Source organism: Capsicum annuum, chromosome 1 (genome assembly GCF_002878395.1).
Source record: "Capsicum annuum cultivar UCD-10X-F1 chromosome 1, UCD10Xv1.1, whole genome shotgun sequence".
In the NCBI taxonomy this organism is placed as follows: domain Eukaryota; kingdom Viridiplantae; phylum Streptophyta; class Magnoliopsida; order Solanales; family Solanaceae; genus Capsicum; species Capsicum annuum.
Window position 1 is genome coordinate 113,537,798 of NC_061111.1, and position 24,944 is coordinate 113,562,741.

General features: G+C 36.8%; 1 protein-coding gene across 1 annotated transcript; it reads right to left on the minus strand.

Moving 5' to 3' along the window:
* Positions 1–419: 419 nt before the first annotated feature.
* On the minus strand, positions 420–869 carry LOC107853183. The gene has a single exon (XM_016698217.1). It carries the CDS (start codon positions 867–869, stop codon positions 420–422), a length of 450 nt encoding a protein of 149 aa, XP_016553703.1.
* Between the last annotated feature and the right edge of the window lie 24,075 nt (positions 870–24,944).

Consider the following 24,944-nt stretch of genomic DNA (forward strand, 5'->3'; position numbering starts at 1 on the left):
AACTTCAATGCTTCTACTTGAGAGGAGTCGAGGTCACTAGCAATGCTGATTGGTAAAGTGTCACCCTCCCCCAAAAACACATATTTGAGATGGGTTGGTAAGGGATTTAATTTGACCTAGGGAGGTTCAAGTATGGATGGTTTTGCGAGTGGACTTTTTTGGTTTTTTAGATCAGGATCCAACTTAACTGGGTACTTGGTGTGAAACCCAAGCCCAGTTAAAGATGCTACCATCTCATCATATTCTTCCACTTCATCTATTTCACAATTATATAGAACCCCAACAAAAGGATCATTCAATAATCTTACATCAACATGGTTTGATACTTCCCCATCAATCACTGGGATTACTCATAAGTCCATTGGTTGTTTCATGGACTTGTATACATTGAAGGATACCTCATTATTATTCAATATGAACTAAACCTCACCGGACTCCACATCTACGAAAGCCTTCCTGGTAGCTAAAAATGGCCTCCTAAGGATAATGGGATTTTCAACATCCATTGCATAATCCAAAATAACAAAGTCGGCCGGGAAGATGAACATGTCCACTTTTACTAGAATATCATGGAGAATTCCCATGGGCTTTTTGATGGATCGGTCGGCCATGAGCAACTTTATTTTGGTTGTCTTTGGCTTCCCCAATCCAATCTTGTGAAATATGGTATAAGGTATGAGGTTTGCACTTTCTCCAAGATCACAAAATGCCTTTGCAAATGTGAATGCGCCAATGGTGTGTGAGATTGTAAAAGCACTGGGGTCCTTCTTCTTTTCCACATATGTGCTTTTTATAATGGCACTACAATGATGTGTCACTTCTATTGTTTCATCCTCCACAAGTCTCCTTTTAGATATCAAATCCTTCATAAATTTAGCATAATCCTACATGTCTTGCAACGCCTCAATAATAGGAATATTAATAGAAAGTGTACAAAATTTATCAAAAAACTTGTTGAGCTTATCATGTTCTCCCTTTATCAAGGACTATTTTTGGAAAGAGGGATGCATGGGGTTCAATGGCATAGAGAAAATTTGACAATCTTTAACTATTGGATTTCCCATTAATATAACCTTGGTTGTTCTTCATTAGACCTTTTTCTCTTTGCCTTTGTCTCCTCCCTATTTTGCGGTCCTTCACTTTGCTTCGCCAAGAGATACTTTGATATTTGGCCTAATTTTTCCTCTAGTTGTTGGATGGTGGTGGAGTGGGATGTTACCATTTGGTGGAGCATGGAGAATCTACTTCACATCTCATTCACCATTTGTCCGGTTCTCTCTATACTACTTAAGATTTGAACCAAAGTACCTCTATCGATTTTCTCTTTCCTTTCATAATGTGCCATGCTTAGACATTCCTAATTCTGACCTTGATTCCCGTATTGTCCTTGTGGGGAAAGATAAAAGCCCTCCAATCTCTTAGGTACCATACCTAACTTGTCATCAATCACTTCCTCTTATGCATGTTCACATAGTTCTACTTCTTTTTCACTTATCACACATACACATTCCATTTGGTCACCTAACATATGCTCAAGTTAGAGTTCGAGGAATGAAATCACCTTGACCATATTCGCATCAATCTCTTTCTCTTCATTTATTTTACCATAGCACACAAAGGATGAGGAGGGAGTCCCCATGGCCACCTCGGTATCCTTTATGTCCCAACCCTTACACAAAATTGCCACTTGGTCCAAAACTTTTTAAACAATCCCATATGGAGAGTAGATGAATGATCCACCAGATGTATTGTCCACTATGGCCTTATTTTTTTGGTTCGATTCCTCATACAAGATTTGGAGAAGGATCTTCTCCGGCATCTCATGGGTGGGGCATTTTAAAAATATTTCCTTGAATCTTCCCCAAGCATCGTACCATGATTCTTCGTGGTGTTGTAGGAAATGAAAAATCTTATCCCGCAACTACAACATCCTAGAAATTGGAAATATTGACTTAAGAAGGCCTCTGTGAGACTTTTCCATGAAGTAATAGGTCTGGCGGGCAAAGATCTTAGCCATAGCACTGCCTTTCTTGTAAGAGAAAATAGGAAAAGGCATAATTGGATAGAGACTTGGGATATATGTGCAACATTGAATAGAGCACAGACTTCCACAAATCCCTTTAAGTGGGGATTAGGATCTTCATGGAATTAAACACTTAAATTTCCCTTTAAGTGGAGAAATTGCATTAATTGTAACATAAAATACTCCATGCTCCTCAGTAGGGGGAATACAAATGGCACTTTCATGATCTCCGGCACTAAAATAATATGGGTCCTTGTGACTCATGATGATTTGGGAATAGTAATTTTTACCTAATCAAAGATCAAAAACAAAAAGGAAATTAAGTTAAAATCACCACAGGTGCACCTAAGTAAAAATCACACCGCACAAGAAAAATCTATATTTCACTCCTCGGCAATGGTGCCATTTTTATAAAGCTCAACTCACTCCCATGTTTGAAGGGTAAGGCAGTCGTTGTCAATAAACCAACTCACATTGGGGTTGAATCAACAAGGAGTAAAGTATAAATTTCAAATCTTATAGGTATTCTAATTACTAAAAGATTACCCAGAATGACAACAAACACAATATGTAAAATAAAATGGGGGGGATTGATTTGAGATTGCTTGAGACAATCTTTGTTAACAACACAGTAAATAGAACTTTTGATGTAAACTCAAGTTTGGAGGAAATCTTGGGATTATGTATACATAAAAGTAAAAGCATGCGGGTTGATAATGGTTTAACATAAGCTTTAGTCATCAACTAAGGGATAGGATAGGTCAAATATCGAGGTAATTAATCTTTAAATAAAACATCAATTATTTCATCCATTGTCTCTTTCGAGCACCTAACAAGTGTACGATTCGTAATCACCCAAAACCTCAATCAAGCATTCCTATTTCTAGAATGATGCTCTTCACATGATTTACACTATCATTACACTTATTTCTAAGATTGCAAAGGGTATTAAACCATAGGTTTAATTTTCCACTATTTCTTTGTCTCCCTATAACCCTCTTTCAAGGATGTTCACCTTTATCCCTCTTTAAGGATGATGAATTATTTTAAGAATTTGGAGTTTTCATCCATTCAACCCATTTGGATATTTGAGATTTTCACCCATAAGTTCCAATAAAAAAGCTCAAGCAATGGTGGAATCCATAATCAACAACTAAAAATCATTCAAACAAATTAAATCCCCAACACAAATACACTTTAGTTCAACATATTCCTAAGACTAAAAAAATTAGCTACTCATCATTTAAGAGAGAAGATTTTTACCAAGTAATTCTTCCATGGTATCCATAATAATAGAAGGTAAATAATCTTCACTTCCACAATTCAATTTCACTAACTTCCTTTTGGAATAATATTTACACTAACTATGACCAATAATTTTTTTTCACCCAAATTCTACGGCTCTTTTTTTTTTCTCTCCAACCTCTTCTTTAATTTGTTTCACACCCTCCTTTGAAAAGGTATTTGGATCTTCTATATAAATCTTGAATCAGCTATCCAAATGGACCATAATGCCCGTACTTATAGGTGAGCTAACCCTAAAAACTAGTCCCTTATTCGTATTGTAGGCTACAACACTCGTGAATAAAGCTGGAATAGCTAGTAATCATCGATCATCCATACTGTAGTTATCCCACTATGTTGCGGTCATGGAGGTTTGACTACGATTATGCAACCATAGCCATAGCTACAACTTAGCAATTGTGGTAAGTTGACCTTCTTAATAAATGAACGTGTTCCCTAAACCGTGATAACATTACCTAAGGCTATATCTGTTCTCTGCTTAGCTGACTGTAATCACGGTGCTCAGACTGCAACCGCGGTAACTGAGGCCATTTCTGCTCTGAGTCACATGTAGTACTTTCTTTCTCACTTTTAATGAAATATTTAACTTTGAATCACATTTTTGGATCTAATTGCTACCATATCTGCAAGATGTGAATATTAGTGTAGTCTATGACCATTATGTCTTATTTACTCATTTAAAATATGGTAATGTGTATGAAGATTTAATGCAAATGAGTGGAATCTTACCACTCATCAATGCTCAAAATTTAGCCAACTTAGGGCATACGGTGAGAGGTTGGGTTGCGTAATAGGGGTGATCCCCAGTCCTGGTTGAATTTAAGATGCCCATTATGGCAAGGCTCAAGGTCAGGTCGTGTCAAGTTGATATCAGAGCTTTAGGTTCATAGTCAATTATGAATCCACAAATCTATGTCTAGTAGAATCTCTTTTAGGGGTGTGTAGCACACCACACTCACAAAAGAGAGGCTATAGGGAATTTAGGAATTTCTCACTTTCTTGGTATTCTATTTTCAAACTTGGAGACTAAGTCGTAGAATTTCATCTAATCTTTGTTTGTTCATTTTTCAAATCATGCCTCATCGATCTAGAACACAAGAAAATCCTTCTGTCCCATATGGGAATAATATAGATGGATTACTCTCTATGTTTGGAGTTCACACTTGATCTCAGGGTCCTACCCCTAATTATTTTGGAGTTCCTTCAATTTCTATAATCTTCCTCAAGGTGAGGTGACTAATGTAAAATTTTGTCAGTCTATTCATACTATTGCTCAGTTGTTTGTTACTCAGGCTAAGCGGGATGTATTGGGTGTTCTATTTTCTAAGGCCACAAGGGTTCGCTAGTTCATGAAAATAAATCTTCCTACTTTTACTGGTATGAGAGTGGAAGAGGATCCTCAAGGTTTCTTAGATAAAATGGAGAAGATATTTAGAGTGATGCAATCCACTAATAAAGAAGGGGTAAATTTTATAGCTTATCCACTCAAAGTTGTTTTGTACCAATGGTACAAGAAGTGGGATAGGTATAAAGGTGATGTGGATAAGCTGTCTTTATGTGAGGACTTTTCTAATGCCTTCTTGTATTGCTTCTTTTCTCAGGAGCTAAGCTAAGCGAAGATGGAGGAGTTTGTAAATCCTAAGTCGAGAAAATTTTTGTTAAGAAATATGCCTTGAAATTTCATAAACTATCAAGGTATGCTCTGGATTTGGTGGTTTATATAAGGGCGAGAATGAGAAAGTTCACTTCTGGGCTTTCTTGTTATTTTATCCTTAAAATCAAGACTACTTTGTTGATTAAGGATATGGATATTTCGTGGTTGTTTTTTCATATGCAGTATGTGAAGGATTAAAAAAAAATAGGCAGAGTTTAGGGAAAGGCAGGGTAAGAGGAGTAGGTTCTCTGAGCAAGGTGGTGCTCAACATCATGGTGGTCGGGATGGCAATAAATTGAAGAAAAAGAAGTGGGGAAGTTTTGGTTCCCTCTCTACTGCTAGCGCTTCTACTGAAGCAGTTGGTTGACAGGTGTTAGCAAGGTAGTGATAATTTCTGAGCATAGTGTACCTAATCTCACGTGAGTGAGTCGTAATAATCTTTTTCATGTCCTCCTTATCAATTTTGTGGTCATCTTTATTAGGGATTTCATGATGAAGAGGGGGATAAATATTTTAAATATGTCCAGCTAGGCTATATACTCAAAAATTATCTGGTTAGCAAGGGTGCTTTGGGAGTGTTCAAAGTTTTGGTTGCTTCATCTTCTACTCCTGTACCTAGTCGTGATGCTTCTATATCTGCTCCTACTTTTGGAACTGGCACTAGCAAGAATATGTTGTATTCTCTTGAATCTCGATAGGAATCTATGGTATCACCTTATCTCATGATTGGTACATTGCAACTTTTTTCTCATGATGTTTATTATCTGCTTGATTCTGGGTCCATTCTTTTCTATATGACCCCATATGTGGCTATGTATTTTGGTTTTGATCCTGAGGTTGTTTTAGATCCTATTTCTATTTCTACCACAGTAGGTGACTCAGTTATTGCTAAAAGAGTCTGTGGGGGAGGGGGTTGTGGTATCTAATGGTAGCAAGCAAACCTTGGTAGATCTGTTTGAACTAGATATGGTAGATTTTGACATTATTTTAGGGATGGATTAGGTATACTCTAGTTACACATCCTTATATTATCAAACCCATAAGGTTTTCTTTAGGTTCCCTATGAACCGATTATATAGTAGGAGCGAGGTTCCTTAGCTCCTAGGGGGAGGTTTATTTCTTATCTTAGAGCTCAGATATTAATATCCAATGGGTGTCTTTATCACTTGGTCTGGGTTAAAGATTCTAACTCGGAGGGTTATTTTTTTCACTTGGTTTTGGTGGTCAATGAGTTTCCTAAGGTTTATTCGGACGATCTTCCTGATATTTCTATGGGTAGGGAAATCGAGTTTGGCATTGATCTTATTCTGGATCTATTCCTTCTTATAGAACAGCTCTAGATGAGTGTGGGAACTTAAGGAGCAACATAAGGATCTTCCATATAAGAGGTTTATTCATCACAGTGTATTCCAATAGGGTACACCGATGTTGTTCGTGCGCAAGAAGGATGGTTACCTTTGGATGTGCATTGACTATCAGTAGTTGAATAAGGTAACAGTCAAGAACAAGTATCCTCTTCTAAGAATAGATGACTTTTTTGATCAGTTAGAAGATGCAAAATTCTTTTCTAAGATAGGCCTTCGGTCTAGATATCATCAGCTTAAGATTAGGGAGAAGGTAGATCTTCAAAAAGTTGCGGTGGTAAAAAGGTGGCCTAGACCCACTACTCTAATCGACATTCAAAGCCTTTTGGGTTTGGCTAGGTATTATAGGTAGTTTGAGGAATGCTTTTCTTCGATAGCTTTTCCTTTGACTAAGTTAACTTAGAAGAAAGTAAAAAAATTTCATGGTCAAAAGTGTGTGAAGGGAGTTTTAAGAAGCATCAGGATAAGCTAACTTTGCCTTCGATTTTGACATTACCTGAAGGTAATAAGGGGTTTGTGGTTTATTTTGATGCATCTAGGGTGGGAATTGGTTTTGTTTTGATGAAGCATGGGAAGGTGATTGCCTATGCTTCCAGGCAGTTAAAGGTGCATGAGAGGAATTATCCTACTTATGATTTAGAGCTGTTGGCGATGGTTTTTGCTTTGAAAATCTGACGACATTTCTTGGATGAAGTGCACTTACATCTTTTCTGATCAACAACAACAACAAACCCAGTGTGTTGCCAGAAAGAGGGGTGTGGGGAGGGTAAGATATATGCAGTCCATACCACTACCTCCGAAGAAGTAGAGAGGTTATTTCCTGATTATAAGAGTCTAAAGTATGTGTTTACTCAGAGGACCTAAATCTTAGGCAGAGGAGATGGTTGGTGCTTCTCAAGGACTATGATATGAGTCTTCACTATCATCCAGGTAAAGCTAATGTTGTTGTTGATGCTCTTAGCAGGTTATCCTTAGGGAGTTTAGCTCAAATGGATAAGGATAAGCATGAATTGGTGAAAGATATTCACTAATTAGATAATCTTGGAGTTTGTCTCTTGGACTCCAAGGATGGTGGTATGTTGGTATAGAAAGTAGTTAGATCATCTCTCAGTGAAGATATTAAGGAGAAGGAAGTGCTAAATCCTATCCTAATGAAAATGAAGAATAATGTAGGTGGGAAAAAGTTAATGGTATTTGCGATTAGTGGTGATGGTACTTTATGGTACTAATGAAGGTTGTGTGTTCCTGACATCAATAGGTTGCACCAAAGGATCTTGGTTGAGGTGCATGAATCATGCTATGTTGTTCATCCCAGTTCCACAAAGATGTATCATAGTCTCAAAGAGAAATATTAGTTGAATGGTATGAAAAAGGATGTGGCTAATTTTGTAGCCAAGTGCATAGTGTGTTAACAAGTTAAAGTTGAGCACATAAGTCCTGGAGGGTTGTATCAAGAAATTAATTTGCCCGATTAGAATTGGAGTTTATCAATACAAATTTCATTACCGGTCTTCCTTGGTCACAGAACCAATTCGATTTGATTTGGGTCATCGTGGATAGGATGGCAAAGTCTGGTCACTTCTTTCTAATGAGGACTACCCTTCTAGAGGAGAATTATCCAATGTTGTATCTTCAGGAGGTTGTAAAGATTCATGGGGTACCTGGTTTGATTATCTCTAATCATGGTACATAGTTTTCATCTCATTTCTAGCAGTCTTTTTAGAAGGGATTGGGTTCTAAGGTTAGTCTAAGTAATTCTTTTAATCCTCAGATGGATGGGTAAGTGAAGAGGACTATTTAGTCATTGGAGGATATGTTTTGGGAATATATGATTGATTATGGTGGCAATTGGATTGAGAATCTATATTTGGTAGTGTTTTCTTACAACAATAGCTATTATTTTAGTAATTATGAGAAATTGTATGGTAAGAGGTGTAGATCTCCTATTGGATGGTTTGAGCTTTGTGAGGAAGACATATTTGGTAAGGATTTAGTTTATTAGGCTATAAAAAAAGTGAAGGCAATTCAAGATAGGCTTAAGGCTACTGAAAGTCACCAAAAGTCCTATACAAATGAAAGGCGTAGAGATTTAGAGTTTGAGGTTGGGGACAAGGTGTTCCTAAAGGTATTCCCATGAAGGGAGTGATGTAGTTTGGTAAGAAAGGGAAGCTCATCCCCAGTTTTGTTGGTCATTATGCAATTTTCCACATGTTTGGTAGTGTTCCTTATGACTTGGAGTTGCCTTCTAGTTTTAGCTCTATTCATCCAGTATTTCATGTCCACATGTTGAGGAAGTGTCTGGGTGATCCTTCTTCGGTAGTTCCCTTGGAGGGCTTGGGTATCTCAGATTCTTTGTCTCATAAAGAGGTTCTAGTTGAGGTACTAGATCGGCAGGTTCGTTGGTAGCGGACCAAGGATGTGGCCACGTTTAAGGTTCTATGGCCGAACCAAAAGATGGAAGAGAATACCTGGGAAGCAGAGGAAGACATGAAGTCCAAGTATTCTCTTCTTTTTTTTTTCTCCTAGGATTCATGTGGAAGGTATGTGTTTTTGAACACGTCTTTATTTTCAAAGTTTTTTAAATGAAAGATTACTTTCTTTACATCTGTGTTTTCTAACTTGGTTAAAGGTTGGATTGATATTTGATAATACAAATGAATTATGCATGTGGTTACACTACTTGGTCCATCATTCGGGGATGAATGATCCTAGTGGGGGAGACTGAAATACCCTAGGTTTCTGCCCTTGGAGAATTTCCTGGATTTCTAGTCTATGGATAGGATACGACTAGGGGAAATGAGTTGTATACTAGGATACGGGTGGTATGGGTTATTCGTTTGTTGACCAGTATTGATTGGTGGGTTGGATTTGGTTTCTGGAATAGTTACGACTTGGATGGTATCATTCATATCAACGGATACGAGTTGTTTGGTTACTTCACATAGTCTTAGACTTGGTAACCTGAGTTAGATCTCAGTACGAGTGGCTCACTGTGAGCCATAAGCCAGTGTACAAGTCGTACCATGGACTCATATAGTGGTCAATGTTCAATCCTATTGGTATTATATTCTGCTAGGGGTACGGATCATGGGTACTAGTAGTATACTATAATATGACATGGTTTGTCATGAGTCATACCTTGGACTATGTTGAGTCCAAGGGAAATGGCCTTGGGTACGAGTGGTGGGTACCACTCGTATAGGAGAGTACGACTGGTATGGATAGTCGTACCCACCTTATAGGACTTCTAGGAGTTTGAGGGCAATCTGGACATTTTCCCACTTAACCTAAGAAGGACTCACAACTTATATTCCGATTGGGAGGTTATTTTCCCTATTATTCTATTCATTAACACTAAGAAATTTCTCTTAAAAACTCTATAATTTTCTCTAATGCTTTTGGCTTGTGTTGGTGATTTTTCTTCATTATCTTCTTGGTTTAAGGCATGTTTTCTTGTTAGTTCCAACTAAAGGCATGGTTTTATACAATGTTTTCATGGTTTGATTATTGTATGATTTAGGATTTTCAAATATAGTTTGGGGGTTTTGGTTATAAATGCTTGGTTGTGGTTTTCCCATGTTTTAATTATGCTTTTATATTCTTAGATGGTGGTTATGGATAATTGGTTGCATAGGAATGGTTATTTAGTAATTGGCTTAGGTCTTTCAAATTCTATGCCCCCAATGTGTTTGATAAAATTCTAATGGGAATGTATTCACTACATAGTTGGATTTTAATGGAACTCATGCATGGTTTAAACTTGGTAATGGAACCCTAAATGGTTAAATTTTTTGGAATGTTTTAAATTGAATGGTTTGGTGGTCACGGTCATGGTTAGTTAAAGTCCTTGTGGGGTACAATGGAATCCCCTAAGTAAACATGTTAATGAATAACTTGTGGGGTACATGGGTTTCCCCCAAGCAAACATAATAATGGAACACTTGTGGGATAAATGGGACTCCACTAAGTTAACTTGGTAAATGGGTACATGGGAATCCCTATACCTTAAAAGGTTCGGCTAAGGACAATATTTATAAGTTATAGTCGGTATTACAATACCACTACTCATAGCCTTGGTAAGTAATAAATGGAATGACGAATTGGTTGGTTGGAAATGGTTTTTATTGGGAAATAATGATGGGGTGTGATAGCTAACCGTGAAAGTAGGAGTTTCATGAACAAAAGCTTGAAACTCATGTTTGTCGATATGAGGGATAGGGCATGAAGACCTTTTTATGATACTATGAGGTACGCGGGAATCCTCTATGTACATTGTACATATGAATATAGAGGGTGAGGGTACTTGGGAATCCCTTACTCTAATGGTATCTCCATTTCGTGTGGATATATGCATCAGGGCCCATTCAGAGAGTTACACTAGGCCTATGTAGCCCATGTATGGTTAAGGATGGTTAAGATTTATATACCCAGGCTAATGGTTTTAAATGCATGCTAAACACGGTTCCCTCTCCCAGCATGGTTATATATAGAGAGAGAGAGTGTTTGTATGCTTATGTTTGGTTTACTTGGTTTTAGTGGTTGGCATTATTTTATCCTTATATTGAGTTCATGCCAGCGTTCACCCACTAACCCATCTTTAAGCGGTTGTATCCCCACGCGATGCAGGAATCGGCTTATCTACTCCTCCTACTTAGCTATCGGACATTCGGGATTAGTTACTGGATTGAAGTGGTGAGTTATCATATTTTTGGAAGGCTCTCGTTCATGGATGTTATTTTATACTTTGGTTTATTTATGGATATTGGTTTTTTCCATGGTTTGGGGCATATCCCAATTGAATTTTGGTATTCTTTTGGTTAGAGGCTTTTTTGGAACTACTATGGGTTGGTATGGGGGGATCGGTACTAGTGTCAGCCTTAGTATTGGTATTGGTAGTAGAGCTAATACCTTAGGGCTAAATATCTCACTAGTCCATCCTCCTTTATTTTTGGATTATATATAATTTTTATGGAACTCATATGGTGATGGTTTGGTTGGTTTGTCTATTGGTTGGGTTTAGACGGTTGGATTCTGTTGGGTCGGTCTCGGTAATAGACCTATCAAAAGTTTGTAAATTGCATACTTATGCTATCTTGTTATATGCTCGAAATTCAGCAAACTCAGAGAAGGCGGCTAGAGGTTGGGTTGGGCAATAGGGCTGGTCCTCGGTCCCGGTCATAATTGGGACCCACTACGATAAGGCCCCGGGTCGGGTCATGTCAAGTCAACAAAGTCTCAAATAGGGTAACTCATTGACTCTTTTGAATACCTAATGAGTGTGTTAATTTAAACACCTAACACCTCAATTGGGTACCCCTATTTCTAGGATGATACCCAAGGTATAGTCAACCTCATAATCACTCTTTTGTCTAAGTAGTGAAAGTTAGAAAACTATGCCCATAAATTGTCTACTATTGCCTTTTTTCCCACATCCCTCTTTGAAGGATGATATGAGTTCCAAAAGTTCACACAAACTCCTCTCTCAAGGACGGATTGAGCTTTCAAAAGCATGTAATTCTCACCCACAAACTTAGTTGGGTATTTAGGGCTTTCACCCATAAATCCCAACCAATTTAACCAAGCAATAGTAGAACCCATCATCAACAAACTAGCATATACACTAATGAATCACAACCCACACATAATTGCACCCTATTGTAACATAATCCCAAGAGGAATATTAGCTACACATAAGATCAATAAGAAAGATATACCAAAAAAATCGTTCAATTTGATTTATTAAAAGATAAAGAGATGCAATGTGCAAGCTTTATGATTTGACAAATCTTCAATGGAAATTGACAATCCTCCACTTGAAAGTTACTCTAATAGTTTATTCACCCAAGAATTAGTACAATAGTTGTCTCTTCAAAGTTGGAAACTAGATGGCAGAAAAATTCCACAAAAATCATACCTCCTCCCAAGAGATAGGGTTGAGCTTATTAAGGGAATTTAGGAATCAGTTGTGTGCATTTACATCTCTGCCTCTGGGTTGTATTCTATGTAAGCCACGATTGTAAGAGCTTGTCCGTTATCATGGCTACTGCAAGCACAGTCAAAACTCACAATTGCAGTATGTTGACCTATCTTGACTGGCCGCGATTGTGGCCCTCAAACCGTGACCACAGTAGCTTAGGCCTATTTTTTCTCCAGGTCTTCTAGTTACACTTCTCTTCTCTCTTTTTATACTGTTTAGTTCAATTTCATTTTTCGATCTCATAACTTGTATGCCTGCAAAATGTGGATATTAGTTCATGTAATCACACATATGTCTAAATTATACATTTTAATCTTGGTAATGTGCACGAAAGTTGAGTGAAAATAAGTGGTAAATTCACTACTCATCAACACCCCTAACTTAAAGCTCTGCTTATCCTCAAGCAACACTACTTATTACCATTAGACAATGCATATTTATGCCCAAATTTAATGACCCAATGATCATAATGACTTCAAGCTTAGTTACTACCATAAGTTGCTCTTCAAATATGGGCAAAGCTATTCTCCCGACACCTCTCGAAATAAAATGCAATATCCAAGGATGCAAAATACTTCAAAGAGAAATCATGCAACAAGCACTAATACTCTAGAAGTGACTCAACTCTTACCTCAATACCAACATACTCCTTTTGCCATGGGTACTCAGACTTCCCATTCATCTATGCTCAAAACCCAAGAACGGCTCTTTTCTCTTAAGAATGTCGCCACTCAATCTATCATAGGGAAAATCTCATCTAATATAATCACAAATAAAATAAAGATAAAGTAAAATAGAAAATCTAAACACAAACCAAATAACTAATCCATGAAACATGGGCATCATTAAAGTGCCCAAATATAGCAACCCCATAAAAATAAAATAAAAATCATCCAGAACATCATCAAAACGAACCTCCATAAACAATAATTTAAACATCCAGAAATATCTAAATAATATAACTCCAAGGCCAAGCACCCCCAATTGAAAGAAAAGTAGTGTCCTCAATGCATAATTAATATAAAACAGTAAAGAGAAAAGGGTGCTCCCTGAAACTACATTAAGATATGCTCTCTCCTACTAACTCTACACTATCACCACTAGAATCAGAACCTGACCACTCAGAAGGGGTCTCATCATCACTCTCTACTCTGGGGAAGGTGGTCTGTTACGAGGATTCAAGACCTTCCACAGGCCCTTCGTCCCCTTCAACATCTTGTTGAAGAACTTGTCTCTCTTCTTCTCCCTTTTCTTTATCTTATCATAAGAGTTTCGAATCTCTCTCTGAGACTCTGCCAATGTTGAATATGCCCTCTCGAGACAAGAAATAGCGGCTCCTTGCATCTTTTGCTCCTCCTGATAATTCTTATAATCAAAGCCGGAGACATAAGAATGACGCCTGGTGAAGGGCTCTCTCGGCCCCTGAGGCAATCCTGATACCAGTTCCTTGATAATCCTAATATCAACACCAATATCTTTCAGCAGCCAAGAAGTGGATGGTCTATACGACTCTGACTCCTCAACTGTCAACTTACCCATGTCAATCTTTCTCTTTTTGCTTTTACTAGGTTCACCCTCACCCCAGATCTTGCATGGGTAAATAGGGGTTCCAGGATGCACACAAGTGTTATCCGAGTATTCTACTAACCTTGCTCTCCTACACAGTTCAGTATCAAGAGATGTGTACATCCATGGTTCTTATAGAACTTCATATTAGATATCACCAGATGACCAATATTCAAACGAATATTCTCCAGTATGTAGGAAACCATGCGGGCACTTATATCTGTAAATATAATCATGTGCATGCAAAGAGATATCCAATTCTAAATGATGTTCATCTACATTCGGGCCTTAGATATGGAGTCATTCATTGATATTGCTCTTATCGTCCACAGAACCTCCTTGCCTTGGCACAGCTTCTCTACCATCCAGCTTCCTAGCTCACACCCCTTAGCCTCAAAAGCAGCCATGTCTACATCTGGGAACCTATATAGATCGTTGATTTGCTTTTCTCCAAAATGCACATACAACCTTCGAATCTTGATAATTGGGTTTTCAAAAGGCACTATGCTAATATTAATGTAGAACTCTCACACCCACTACTCATTTTCCCTGCAAGGGTCTAGTGAAAAATAGCTCCATCCGTGGCTATGAGTCTAGCATGAAATTCTAAAAACTTTTCTGGTACTCTCTCTAAGAATATACCTCTTTCCGAGAGAAGCTTAGTCCTTAGGAACTCATCGTAATATTAGTTGTGGTATTCGGGATTCATGAACCAGATTTAGTGGAAGTTCTCTATGATGGAAACTTGTAAAAAATAAGTACAACAGAAAATCATTCCTCATCAACATTTTCATCAGTATACCACACTACACTATCCATTAAATTTCATGGGATGGTTACCTTGTGGCGTTTGAACAAAATTTTAATTGTAGAAATTTTGGTCCAGGCTTATATCATTCTGGATTATAGTAATCACAATCGCAGTTGCTGCAATCACTGCTACAAGATCGCGACCGTGTATGCTGCAATTACGGTCCCAATAGATATGATCGCGGCACCTGTGACCTAACTGTTCAATTAAAAAATCTATTTTCGGGGCCAAAATGTGTTCCAAACTAAGAATCAGTCATTAATAAGATGAAACTTGTATTCTAAGTGTCTGATTATGCCCCCCACAATGCGAAAATTACTAGTTATTGACTCATTTGGGTAATTGATCGACCACTAGGTGTGCACCCTATATTTTACTCAATTTCACATAATTTTGGGTACTAAAGACTTCCCCACATGTGTGCACACCATATATAATAGCTAATCACCATAAAAGAATTATTTATCAATCATTAAACAATGAAAAACTAAATATTAGGCCCCACCTAGTTCATGCACCCTGAGTCCTACTCATAACAATTAAAAATATAAGCTTGAATTACTTATCAGACTAGTGATGCAGAGTAAATGAAAAGATGCCTTTGAGATGTTCAAAAGATAGCCACTAACAGTTACAATTTGAGAGATAAATTGGAGGGAATGTGTGGGAGGAATGGAACACCGATGGTCATTTAAATCTAATTAGACCGCGATTGCAGTCAGAGTTCCGTGATCGCAGACCCATGGGTGAGGCGATTGAGGCTTAGAGCCCACGATTGCGGTAACAGAGGGCAGTTCTGTACCTCTATTTTCCCTTTTTCATTCCACCATGTAGAAATCCAAAATTTCCCTTTTTCAATTCATTATATACACTTCAAAGTTCCACAAATGCATGGATTATGCATAAACAAAAATAAAATCTACACTACTATGCAGAAATAAAAGAAAACGCACCACTTTCGTGGCATGATAGGTTGCTTCCCATATGTTATGGCAATACACCCCTCCAACTATCATTTGTGTTTCCACTTAGAATATTTGAATTTCCATCCTAAATTTTGCTCACTATGCATTAAGCAACAGAGGGATAGAAGATTTAAATCTTCCAAGATAAAATGTGACAAAAATGAGGACATAGAGATGCGACTTCGATCTTGCCACTTTGAAGACTTGAACCTTTTACCCAATTTAACATAAATTTCTAATTCAGCTTATTGGGTAATAGTGGGAACATCAACAGGCCACTAGTTGAATATCAGACGTTACGCTCCTTAGTCTTCGAGGGCGGGGTTCTCATGTGCTATTTTTGAATGTCAAACTCCAAAATGTAGGGATGGTGCTCCTTATCCCCAAAATACATCATTTGCGTAGGTGGGTAGACTCTCATCACATCCACTAAGCACAATGTTGAAAAATGGTTTGAACGAGATCCTTCCCTTAATTCCAAAATCTCATCCCTATTAGCATCCTCACTCGAAATGGACTAGAGTCTTCATAAGAGATTTGCTTAGATTCTTCTTTTTAAACTAGCACCATATCCTAGATTTTGGCATCTTAAACTATATTAAGTTTGGTTGGTTGGGAAATCACTAAGGACTCTTCACTTCCAAGCTCATCATTTGCCACATAGCTTGGTTTTTCTTCTTGATCCTCCTCATGTTGAAAAGTGGGAAAGGTAATTGTATTTGAAAGGTTTGTTTCCTTGCTCATTTCCTCTATATTTATAATCTCACTTCTAAATGCCTCATTGGATACATGTGGTGCACATCCTCCTCTATTGAATTTACCTGATCCAAAAGAGTTTAAAGCATTGCTTTAACACCATAGTATCCGACATATTGTTCTTCTTTTTCCATATCTTGCAACCTATCAAACTCATAGAAAGAACTAGTATTTTTGTTAGCATAATTGGGGAGGGAGAATTTATACATCACTCCAATGTCCATCTCGACCACCACATAAAGAATAATCATTCTCCCAATAGGATTGAGATGGTGTCTTCATCTCTCTCCAGAGAGCATATCTACAATCTTGCCAAAAAATGGGGTCTATCATAATATGGACATAGATCATCAAGATAGGATTTTCAACAACCAAAATCATATTTGTCCTAAGATGCCACATTGACAAGTAAACAAAAATAAAAATCTATCTAACACAAGAAACAAAATAAAATCACAAACAAATATTTAGAAGTTTAAATCCAAGAAAGTAGGCTAAAATTTCAAACTAAATCAATACGCCAAATTGTTCCTCGGCAAAAATGCCATTTTTTATAACACCCAAATTACACGTAAATTTAATCGCATAGTGGTCGTCGTCAATATAATTACCTTACTTTGAGTCGGGGTTGAATCCACGAGGAATAATGTGAGTGACGATTGAATAAGTTTGAAATTTAAGTTACTTATTAAACTCAAACCTAAGATAGGAATATTTTTGGGGAATTTGAACATTTTCAAAAGTGTAAAATAATCCTTAGACATATAATGGGCTAACTCGGGGCTATGAATAATTGGAGTATAATCAATCAAAAAGAGATATTGGGATTATGCTTTCCTAGGGGAAAATTATGAATGAAATCATGATGATTCAATGCAAATTCTAATCATTAATGATGTGGTAGGCTATGTTGAATGTCATTGAGGCTAGTTTAGCAACAAAGTCTCAAAGAGGTCACTTATTGACCCTTTCGGGTACTTAATAAGTATGTCAATTGAAGCCACCCAATGCGTCAATTGGGTATCCCTATTTCTAGGATGATGCCCAAGGTACAGTCAACCTCATAATCATCATTATGTCTAAGATAGTGAAAGTTAGAAAATTATGCCCATAAATTGTCCATTATTTCCTTGGTTCCCATAACCATCTTTCAAGGATAATATGGGTTCCAAAGTTTACCTAAATCCCTCTCTCAAAGATGGATTGAGTTTCCAAGAGCTTGGGATTTTCACCCACAAACCCATTTGGTTATTTGGGGCTTTTACCCACAAATTTCAACAAATTTAATCAACAAATAGTAGAACCCATCATCAATATACTAGCATATGCATTGATGAATCACAACCCACACACAATAGAACCCTATTCTAATATAATATTAAGAGAAATAAATTGCTACACATAAGATTAATAAGAAAGATATACCCAAAAATCTCCATCAATTTGATTTATTGATAGATAAAGAGGATGAAATTTCTAAGATTTAGGATTCAAAAAATATTTAATAGAAATTGTCAATCCTCCACTTAAAAGCTACTTAATGTATTCTTCACCCAAGAATTAGTACAATAGTTGTCTCTTCAAAGTTGGAAATTAGATGGTGAAAAATTCCACAAAATTTGAATCTCTTTCCAGGATATAAGGTTGAGCTTCTTAAAGGAATTTGAGAATCAGTTGTTTGCATTTACATATTTTCCCCTAGGTTGTATTACCACTATGCCGTGATCGCGGGAGCTTGTCCGTGACCACGATCAAAACTCGCGATCATTGTATGTTAACCTATCTTGACTGGCCGCGATCGTGACCCTCTGACTACGATCACAGTAACTAAGGCCTATTTCTGCTCCAGTTCTTTTAGTTGTACTTTTTTTCTCTCTTTTGATCCTTTTTAGTTTAAGTCCAAATCTTTTCATCTCATAACCTATATGCTGGCAAAATATGGATATTAGTGCATTTTACCATATATATGTCTCAATTATACATTTAAATCTTACTAATATGCATGAAAGTTGAGTGCAAATAAGTGGTAAAATCACCACTCATCACTCATCCTTTCAATCTTTTGAGATTCCTCCTATCCATTGACTTTTGAAGACAAAAGTCATTTTAGTAGTAGATATTTTAATGACCCTTTTGGTCATTTTTCATATTTTTGTTTATCTTTGTTGTTAGAGCTTCTCCATAACTGCCCCAAGCCAGTTATGACTTTCCAGGACTGAAATTACAGCCCGAGTAATTCATTTGCATTTTAGAACCAATTCTCTATTTAGTAGTCTTCATTGGTTTCAAATGGACATCAAGAGAAAACTCTAGTACAACAATCTCAGATGCAAATTTTGACTATGCCAGCAGCTCTAGAATATTAATTTTGGGCTCGATAGACCTTTGTTCGAGTCCCAATACACCCAAGTTCATTTCGACCTATTATTTGGAAAGTGGTAAAATCAAAAGATATGGGTGTGGCACTTACAATAGGTCTAAACGACCTTGGCTGAAGAATTTAACTTCACCAATATGTTTGAAAGATCAAATTTAGTGGGGTACATAGTTCATTTATAAAAATTAGAGTTCAAATGAGTTCTATGGGACAAAACTAAGTTTTGACTTTGCTGGTACTGGTGTCATGGCAATTGCGGTCCATTTGATGGTAATCTCGGTATCTCCATGCCTAAAGGGGATATAAACATGACCCCAAGTTACAATTCTATTATTTTCTCTTTATCTTTGAAAGCTAAAAGACCTAGAAGGGTGAGATAACTCTAAATTAAGTCTTCTGGGTGACTTAGGAATTTGATAATCATCTATTATTGTGAATATCTTTGGATTCAAGGTATTAATCCTTCAAATTCAGGCTTGAATTTCCTTTTTTTAACCTAAAAGCCAAAATTAACATAGGGCTTGATTTTAGCCTAAAGAATTCTTGAATTTCACCCATTTCTTAAGGGTTATGATTTCTTGATGATGTGTGGATGTTGGGTTGACCTCAAAAATGTGATTTCCATAAGTGCGACCCATTTGGGGTTTTTAATGCTATTTTTAGACCCGAAGCACAATAGTGTAGTATAGGTATCATTAGACTCATTGATGAGTATATTACTTTTTTTTGAGTATGATGGAATTTTTGGGATTGTAAAGTGAAGATGGACGTGTGGAGAATGACGTAAGATTTTATGATTTGGCTTTGAGGTAGGATTTTACCTTCTCTTTATCGAAGATGATATGTGGTCTATATGACATGTGAATGTGAATGATAGGCTTGATTATGAGTAGAATAACTTAGTTTAATTATTGATATTTGTAGATTAGATGAGGGTTTGAACCCGTAAGGTGGTATTTTAGGAACCTTTTTGAATCCTATTATCTTCCTCCTAGTTTGAAATAACTCATTTAATGAAATGCTATAATGCTAGGTTTGGGATGTAGTTTTAGAATTAAGAGTATGAGATATATGTTTTACCTAAGTTTGGCTATTATTGTGATCTTGTTCCTAGACGTAGTTCCTCTCTTAGACTTAGTAATGGTTTCCTTGGCACCTAGAAGTTGAACTAGCAACCTTAGCCTAGTTTGGAGCGTAGATAGCCTAAATATAGAAATTGAGGATTAGAAGTGGGTTCATTCATCCCACTTTGGACGAGACCTGCATTAGCCCTTGTGGAATTAGTTGCGGATGATATGCATAGTTGAGACTATGGAGCCTTTAGAATAAGCTTACTTCATGTATTTGTAAATTCTGATGACTTTCTTCAGATTATGATTAATGGCCTATAAAGAAGATATTTCCTCTTAGATATGATGTTCGGCCTATAGAGAGGATAATTCTCATAGTCAAGATATATGTCCTATATATATAAGAAGCCTCATAGATGTGATATTCCTCTTATGTCATGATTAATTCTTATTGAAGCATTATGCCTCCTAGAAGTGAGATGCCTCCTATATGTGAGATGATTATAGACATGCTTCATACCTTAGAAATATGTTATGCCTCATAGTTGGGATATGACTTATAAATATGAGACGGTATACGAGTATGATTATTGACATGAGTTCTGGATACATATGTGGACATAAGACCGTGATTACGATTATATGATTATTTTAGAATATGATTAGGCCAAAGCATGTTTTATGATATGAGTTAGATATTCAGGAAGTAATTATCCTTGTAAAGGATGTGGTTGTAGTTTATGAATATATATATATGTGTGTGTGTGTGTGTGTGTGTGTGTGTATACACATACATACATATCTCTGGTATTGGATGGAGGGAGACTTAGTATGATGTTTATGATTCCAATGGTTAAATACTGGTGATGGCATGCATAAATTCGATGCATTCATGATTGTTGCATCGATGATTGATACGGTTTCAATAAGATTATAACTTTATTATTCTTGTCACTAACTAAGTGCTAAATCCTACTTTATACCTTAAAATGGATTTCTTCATAACAATAACTCCCTAATGATGAGTGGTAATTTTACCACTCATTCTCACTCAACATTCGTGAACATTGCCTTGATTTGAATGAATAAATAAGACATATTTGTAAGTAAATGCACTAATATCCACTCTTCTAAAGTATTAAGTTGAAAAGATAGAAAGATATGGATTGGAGCTTACAATAATCAAAAGGAGAATGAAAAGTACAGCTGAAGACCTACAACAGAAAAGCCTCAGGTACCGCAATCGGGGTTTGCTGACTACCATCATGGTAGTCAAGGATGGTCAACTAATCACGGTCACGGATGTAAACCACGATCGCAGCCAGACCTGCGCGATTGCAGCTCAGCGAAAGTATTTAGTCCAAGGGAAAAATTGTAATTGCACGAGCTGATCCTAATTTGACAAAAAAATTCAAACCCTTGCTCTATGGAACACATTCCATCTTTCCCATTTTCTATAGGTGTAGATCTAGACTTCATAGCCTCAATTTTTGGAGAAAAAAATGTTGTATAAATTTTGGGTGAAGAATAAATTGGAGACTTTCTAAGTGGAAGATTCGCTCACTTCCATTGTTGATATTGTGGGAGAGCCTAGTTTGAAGTAACATTCTCTTAGATCTTCAACAAGTTATTTCAATGGAGATTATGGGTATATCTATACTTATTTATCTTATATGTAGCTAAATCTCCCTCTTGGGGTTATGTGTGAGTAGGGATTTAAGTGTGCATGGATTATTATTATTAAAATCTATTTGGTTGTTCATGTTTGTGGGTTTTATCATTTATATGTTATTTTTGTTAGGATTTGATGGGTGAAAGCCCTAAATACTCACATGGGTTTGATGAGTGAAAGCCCCAAGCTCTAGAAAGTTTAAGTCTATCTTCGAAAAAGGATTTTAAGTGAACTTTAGGAATTCATACCATTCTTAAAAGAGGGATGTAGAGGCCAAAGCAATGATAGGCAATTATGTGTGTAGTTTGCTAAATTTTCACTATCTTAGACATAAGGGTGAATGTGAGGTTGACTATTCCATGGGTATCATCCTAGCAATGAGGATGCCTAGATTGAGGTTGTGGTTACCAATTGTTGAACACACCTATTAGGTATTCAAAAGAATCAATGGATGAAAGTTTGGTGTTTTGTTGAAAGACTAGCATCGAAATCTATAAACAAGACAACTCCTATTTGATTTACTAAATTGATGTTGATGATTAACACCCACATGTCACTCCCTTAGTAGTGCATAATCCCAAGATCCGTGCATAATTATTAAAACTCTAATTATTCATAGCCCCAAATTTATACTAGAAAAACATAAAAAGAAATACTAGTGTACGATCCTATCTCCCCCATTTTATCTTTTTATACCATTGGTTTGAATTTAACTTGTATCTATCATTTCAAATTAATTTGACCGTCACTCACGTTGCTCCTCGTGGATTTGACCCTGACTCAAAAGTTGGTTAAATATATTGACGACTATCACCTTGCACTTAAATTGACGTGTAAGTTGAGCATTATCAAAAATGGCACCATTCTGGGGAAAAATTTGGCGTACTAAGTTAGTTTGAAATTTTGGTTTACTTGATTGAATTCAAGCTTGTATATAAGTGTTTGTGATTTTATTCGTAGGTAGATTTTATTTTATTTTTTCTTTTCTCTATGGCACCTTCGAACAAATATGAGTTGGATAGTTGGAGGTCTAATCTTGACCACCCATGTTCATATTGTGGTGTATCGCACTTTTGGAGAGATTATAACTATGCTCCTTGGAGAGAGACGTAATCATCATCTCGATCTGATAGGGAGTATGGTTGTCCCTTGTGTGGTAGTCTAAATGGACATTAGGATGATTGTCCAAAGGCCCCTCCCCCTATTATACTAATCGAATTGCTAGTTCTTCTAATGAGATTAATAAGTCTTATGATGATAAGAAGGATGAGAAATATACCGAGTCCAATAGTTGTGACCCAAGGCTACTAGCCATTTTGGATCGATTGGATACAACAGGGGAGAATCTAGAACACATACATCAAGAATAGACAACAATTAAGAAGGAGGTAATGGGCAAAGAATAAAATCTTAAAACTATCATTACCATGCCCATTAACAAAGAGGAAGTATATTAAGAAAGAAACCAAGCTATGATGATGATCTTGGTAGCGAATAATCCTCGGCGACTTCCCAATCATCCGACTCATATGATAAAGAAGAAGCCAAAATAAAATAAATGAGCTTAGAGTCAAGAGAAGAATTAAAGCAAACCTCTTACAACGACTTTAGCTCATTTAGGGGTGAATATGCTTCAGAGGAGGCTAACGCAAAATTAGGTGTTGGACCTCGTTCAACCCACTTTTCAACATTAGACTTAGAGAATATGATGATGATCAATCCCTTTGAACAAATGAATGATTGTAGGGAGGCGGAGTCTGAATCTTATATTTTGGAGTTTGACATTCCAAGGGAACCCATAGAACCTCATCCATCAATGGCCAAGGAACTCAACTTTAGATATACAAGGAATGGCCTATTGATTTACACCTTTTTTATCCATGGAGCCAATCTGTAAGATTGATGTAAAGTTGGGTAAAAGGTTCAAGTCTTCAAAATGGCAATATCGAGGCTTGCTCTCTATTCCCTCACATTTTCCAAGTTTCATCTTGAAAAATTTGAATCTTCTATCCCTCTGTCGCTCATTTCATATTGAATGAAAGTTGGGATGGATATTCAAATTTTCTAAGTGGAAACATAAAAGGAAAGAGTGGAGGCGTTGGCTACGACGTTAATCTAAGCGCTCGATGGGAGGCAACCCGTCACGCCATAAAAAGTGGCACATCTCCTTTTATTTATGCATGCTAGGGTAGATTTTGGTTTTACTTTTGTCCATGCATAATCCATAAAATGTGGTGCTACAAAGTATTTTGATCGAATTTGAGAAAGAAACGTGTGAAATTACAAAGTTTGGACTAAGAAGGAAGTGTAGGAACCAAGGTTGTCTGGTCCAGTTACCCCGACCTTAATCCATGCCTCCGAGATCGTGGACACCGCATGACAACAATCACAAAATTATAACCACGATCGCGGTCTAATATGTTTAAAAACCGTTCAAATGATATTTCCCTCACACATTTCTTCCAATTTTTCTCTAAAAATACTTTCAAATTTGTGGGTTTAAGGTTCTCAAGCCCAACAATCCACTAACTTTATTGATATTACATAGTAAGGATGAGGCACCTGCAGAGTGGCCAACTGATGATGCGGGTAGTGGTGATGTAGAGTCAGCAGGAGGAGATAGCTCATGATGCAGATACACAAAGCATTTTTTGTCTTGTCTTCTTGCACATACAGTGCGGACACTACATTCCTTTCAGTAGGGGTGGCCCTGAACTTAGTTATATTGTCTTGTTGTTGTGTTATCAGATATTCTTTTTATCATTGCTTTGGGATGTTGTTTAGATGATATTTTTATCTGTGTTATGGATGCTACATTTTTGGGTACTCAGTTGGTGCCCTCGTTTTATGGATTATTATGTCTTTAAGTTTTAGTTTTCTTTTTACCTTAGCATTTAGTTTGATTTTGATTGAGGCATAGGTGTAGGGGAATTTTGAGTACTTGTAGCATGAGTGTCAGGAATGCAAGGGAAGTATAAGTACCTATGGCTTTTTATTTTGTAAAGTTGGGAGCACTTTTTATACCATTGACGAATTCTAAGTAGCCATATGGGTAGTTAGCCTGTTTTGAGCCAAGATTTGAGACTAAGGCTTTGGTTGTGGCCATAGTTTAGCAAAGTGTGCATAGTGTTATTTAAAATCAAGAAACCCCCTCTGTCCAAAATTTTTGAAAAAACAAGGGCATAGGTATAAGCAATATTGCAACAAATATTTTTCTCTTTTTATGGTTCCAAAAATTGTTGACTTGTAAATAATGATAAATACTTCTCTTTTGTCTCTCGTGGGAGGAATGTTTTAACTCCCTTGACTAATTTTGCATGCCATGTGTGGTGAGATTTTGGCATTCATCTCTTGTACACTTGTGTTTTCTAGAACTTGCCCCGTTAGTCTTTCAAATCTAATTT

What these genes read in the sequence shown, in the direction of transcription:
- LOC107853183 (XM_016698217.1), bottom strand. Translation starts at nt 869, where the DNA reads ATGAAGGATTTGATATCTAAAAGGAGACTTGTGGAGGATGAAACAATA.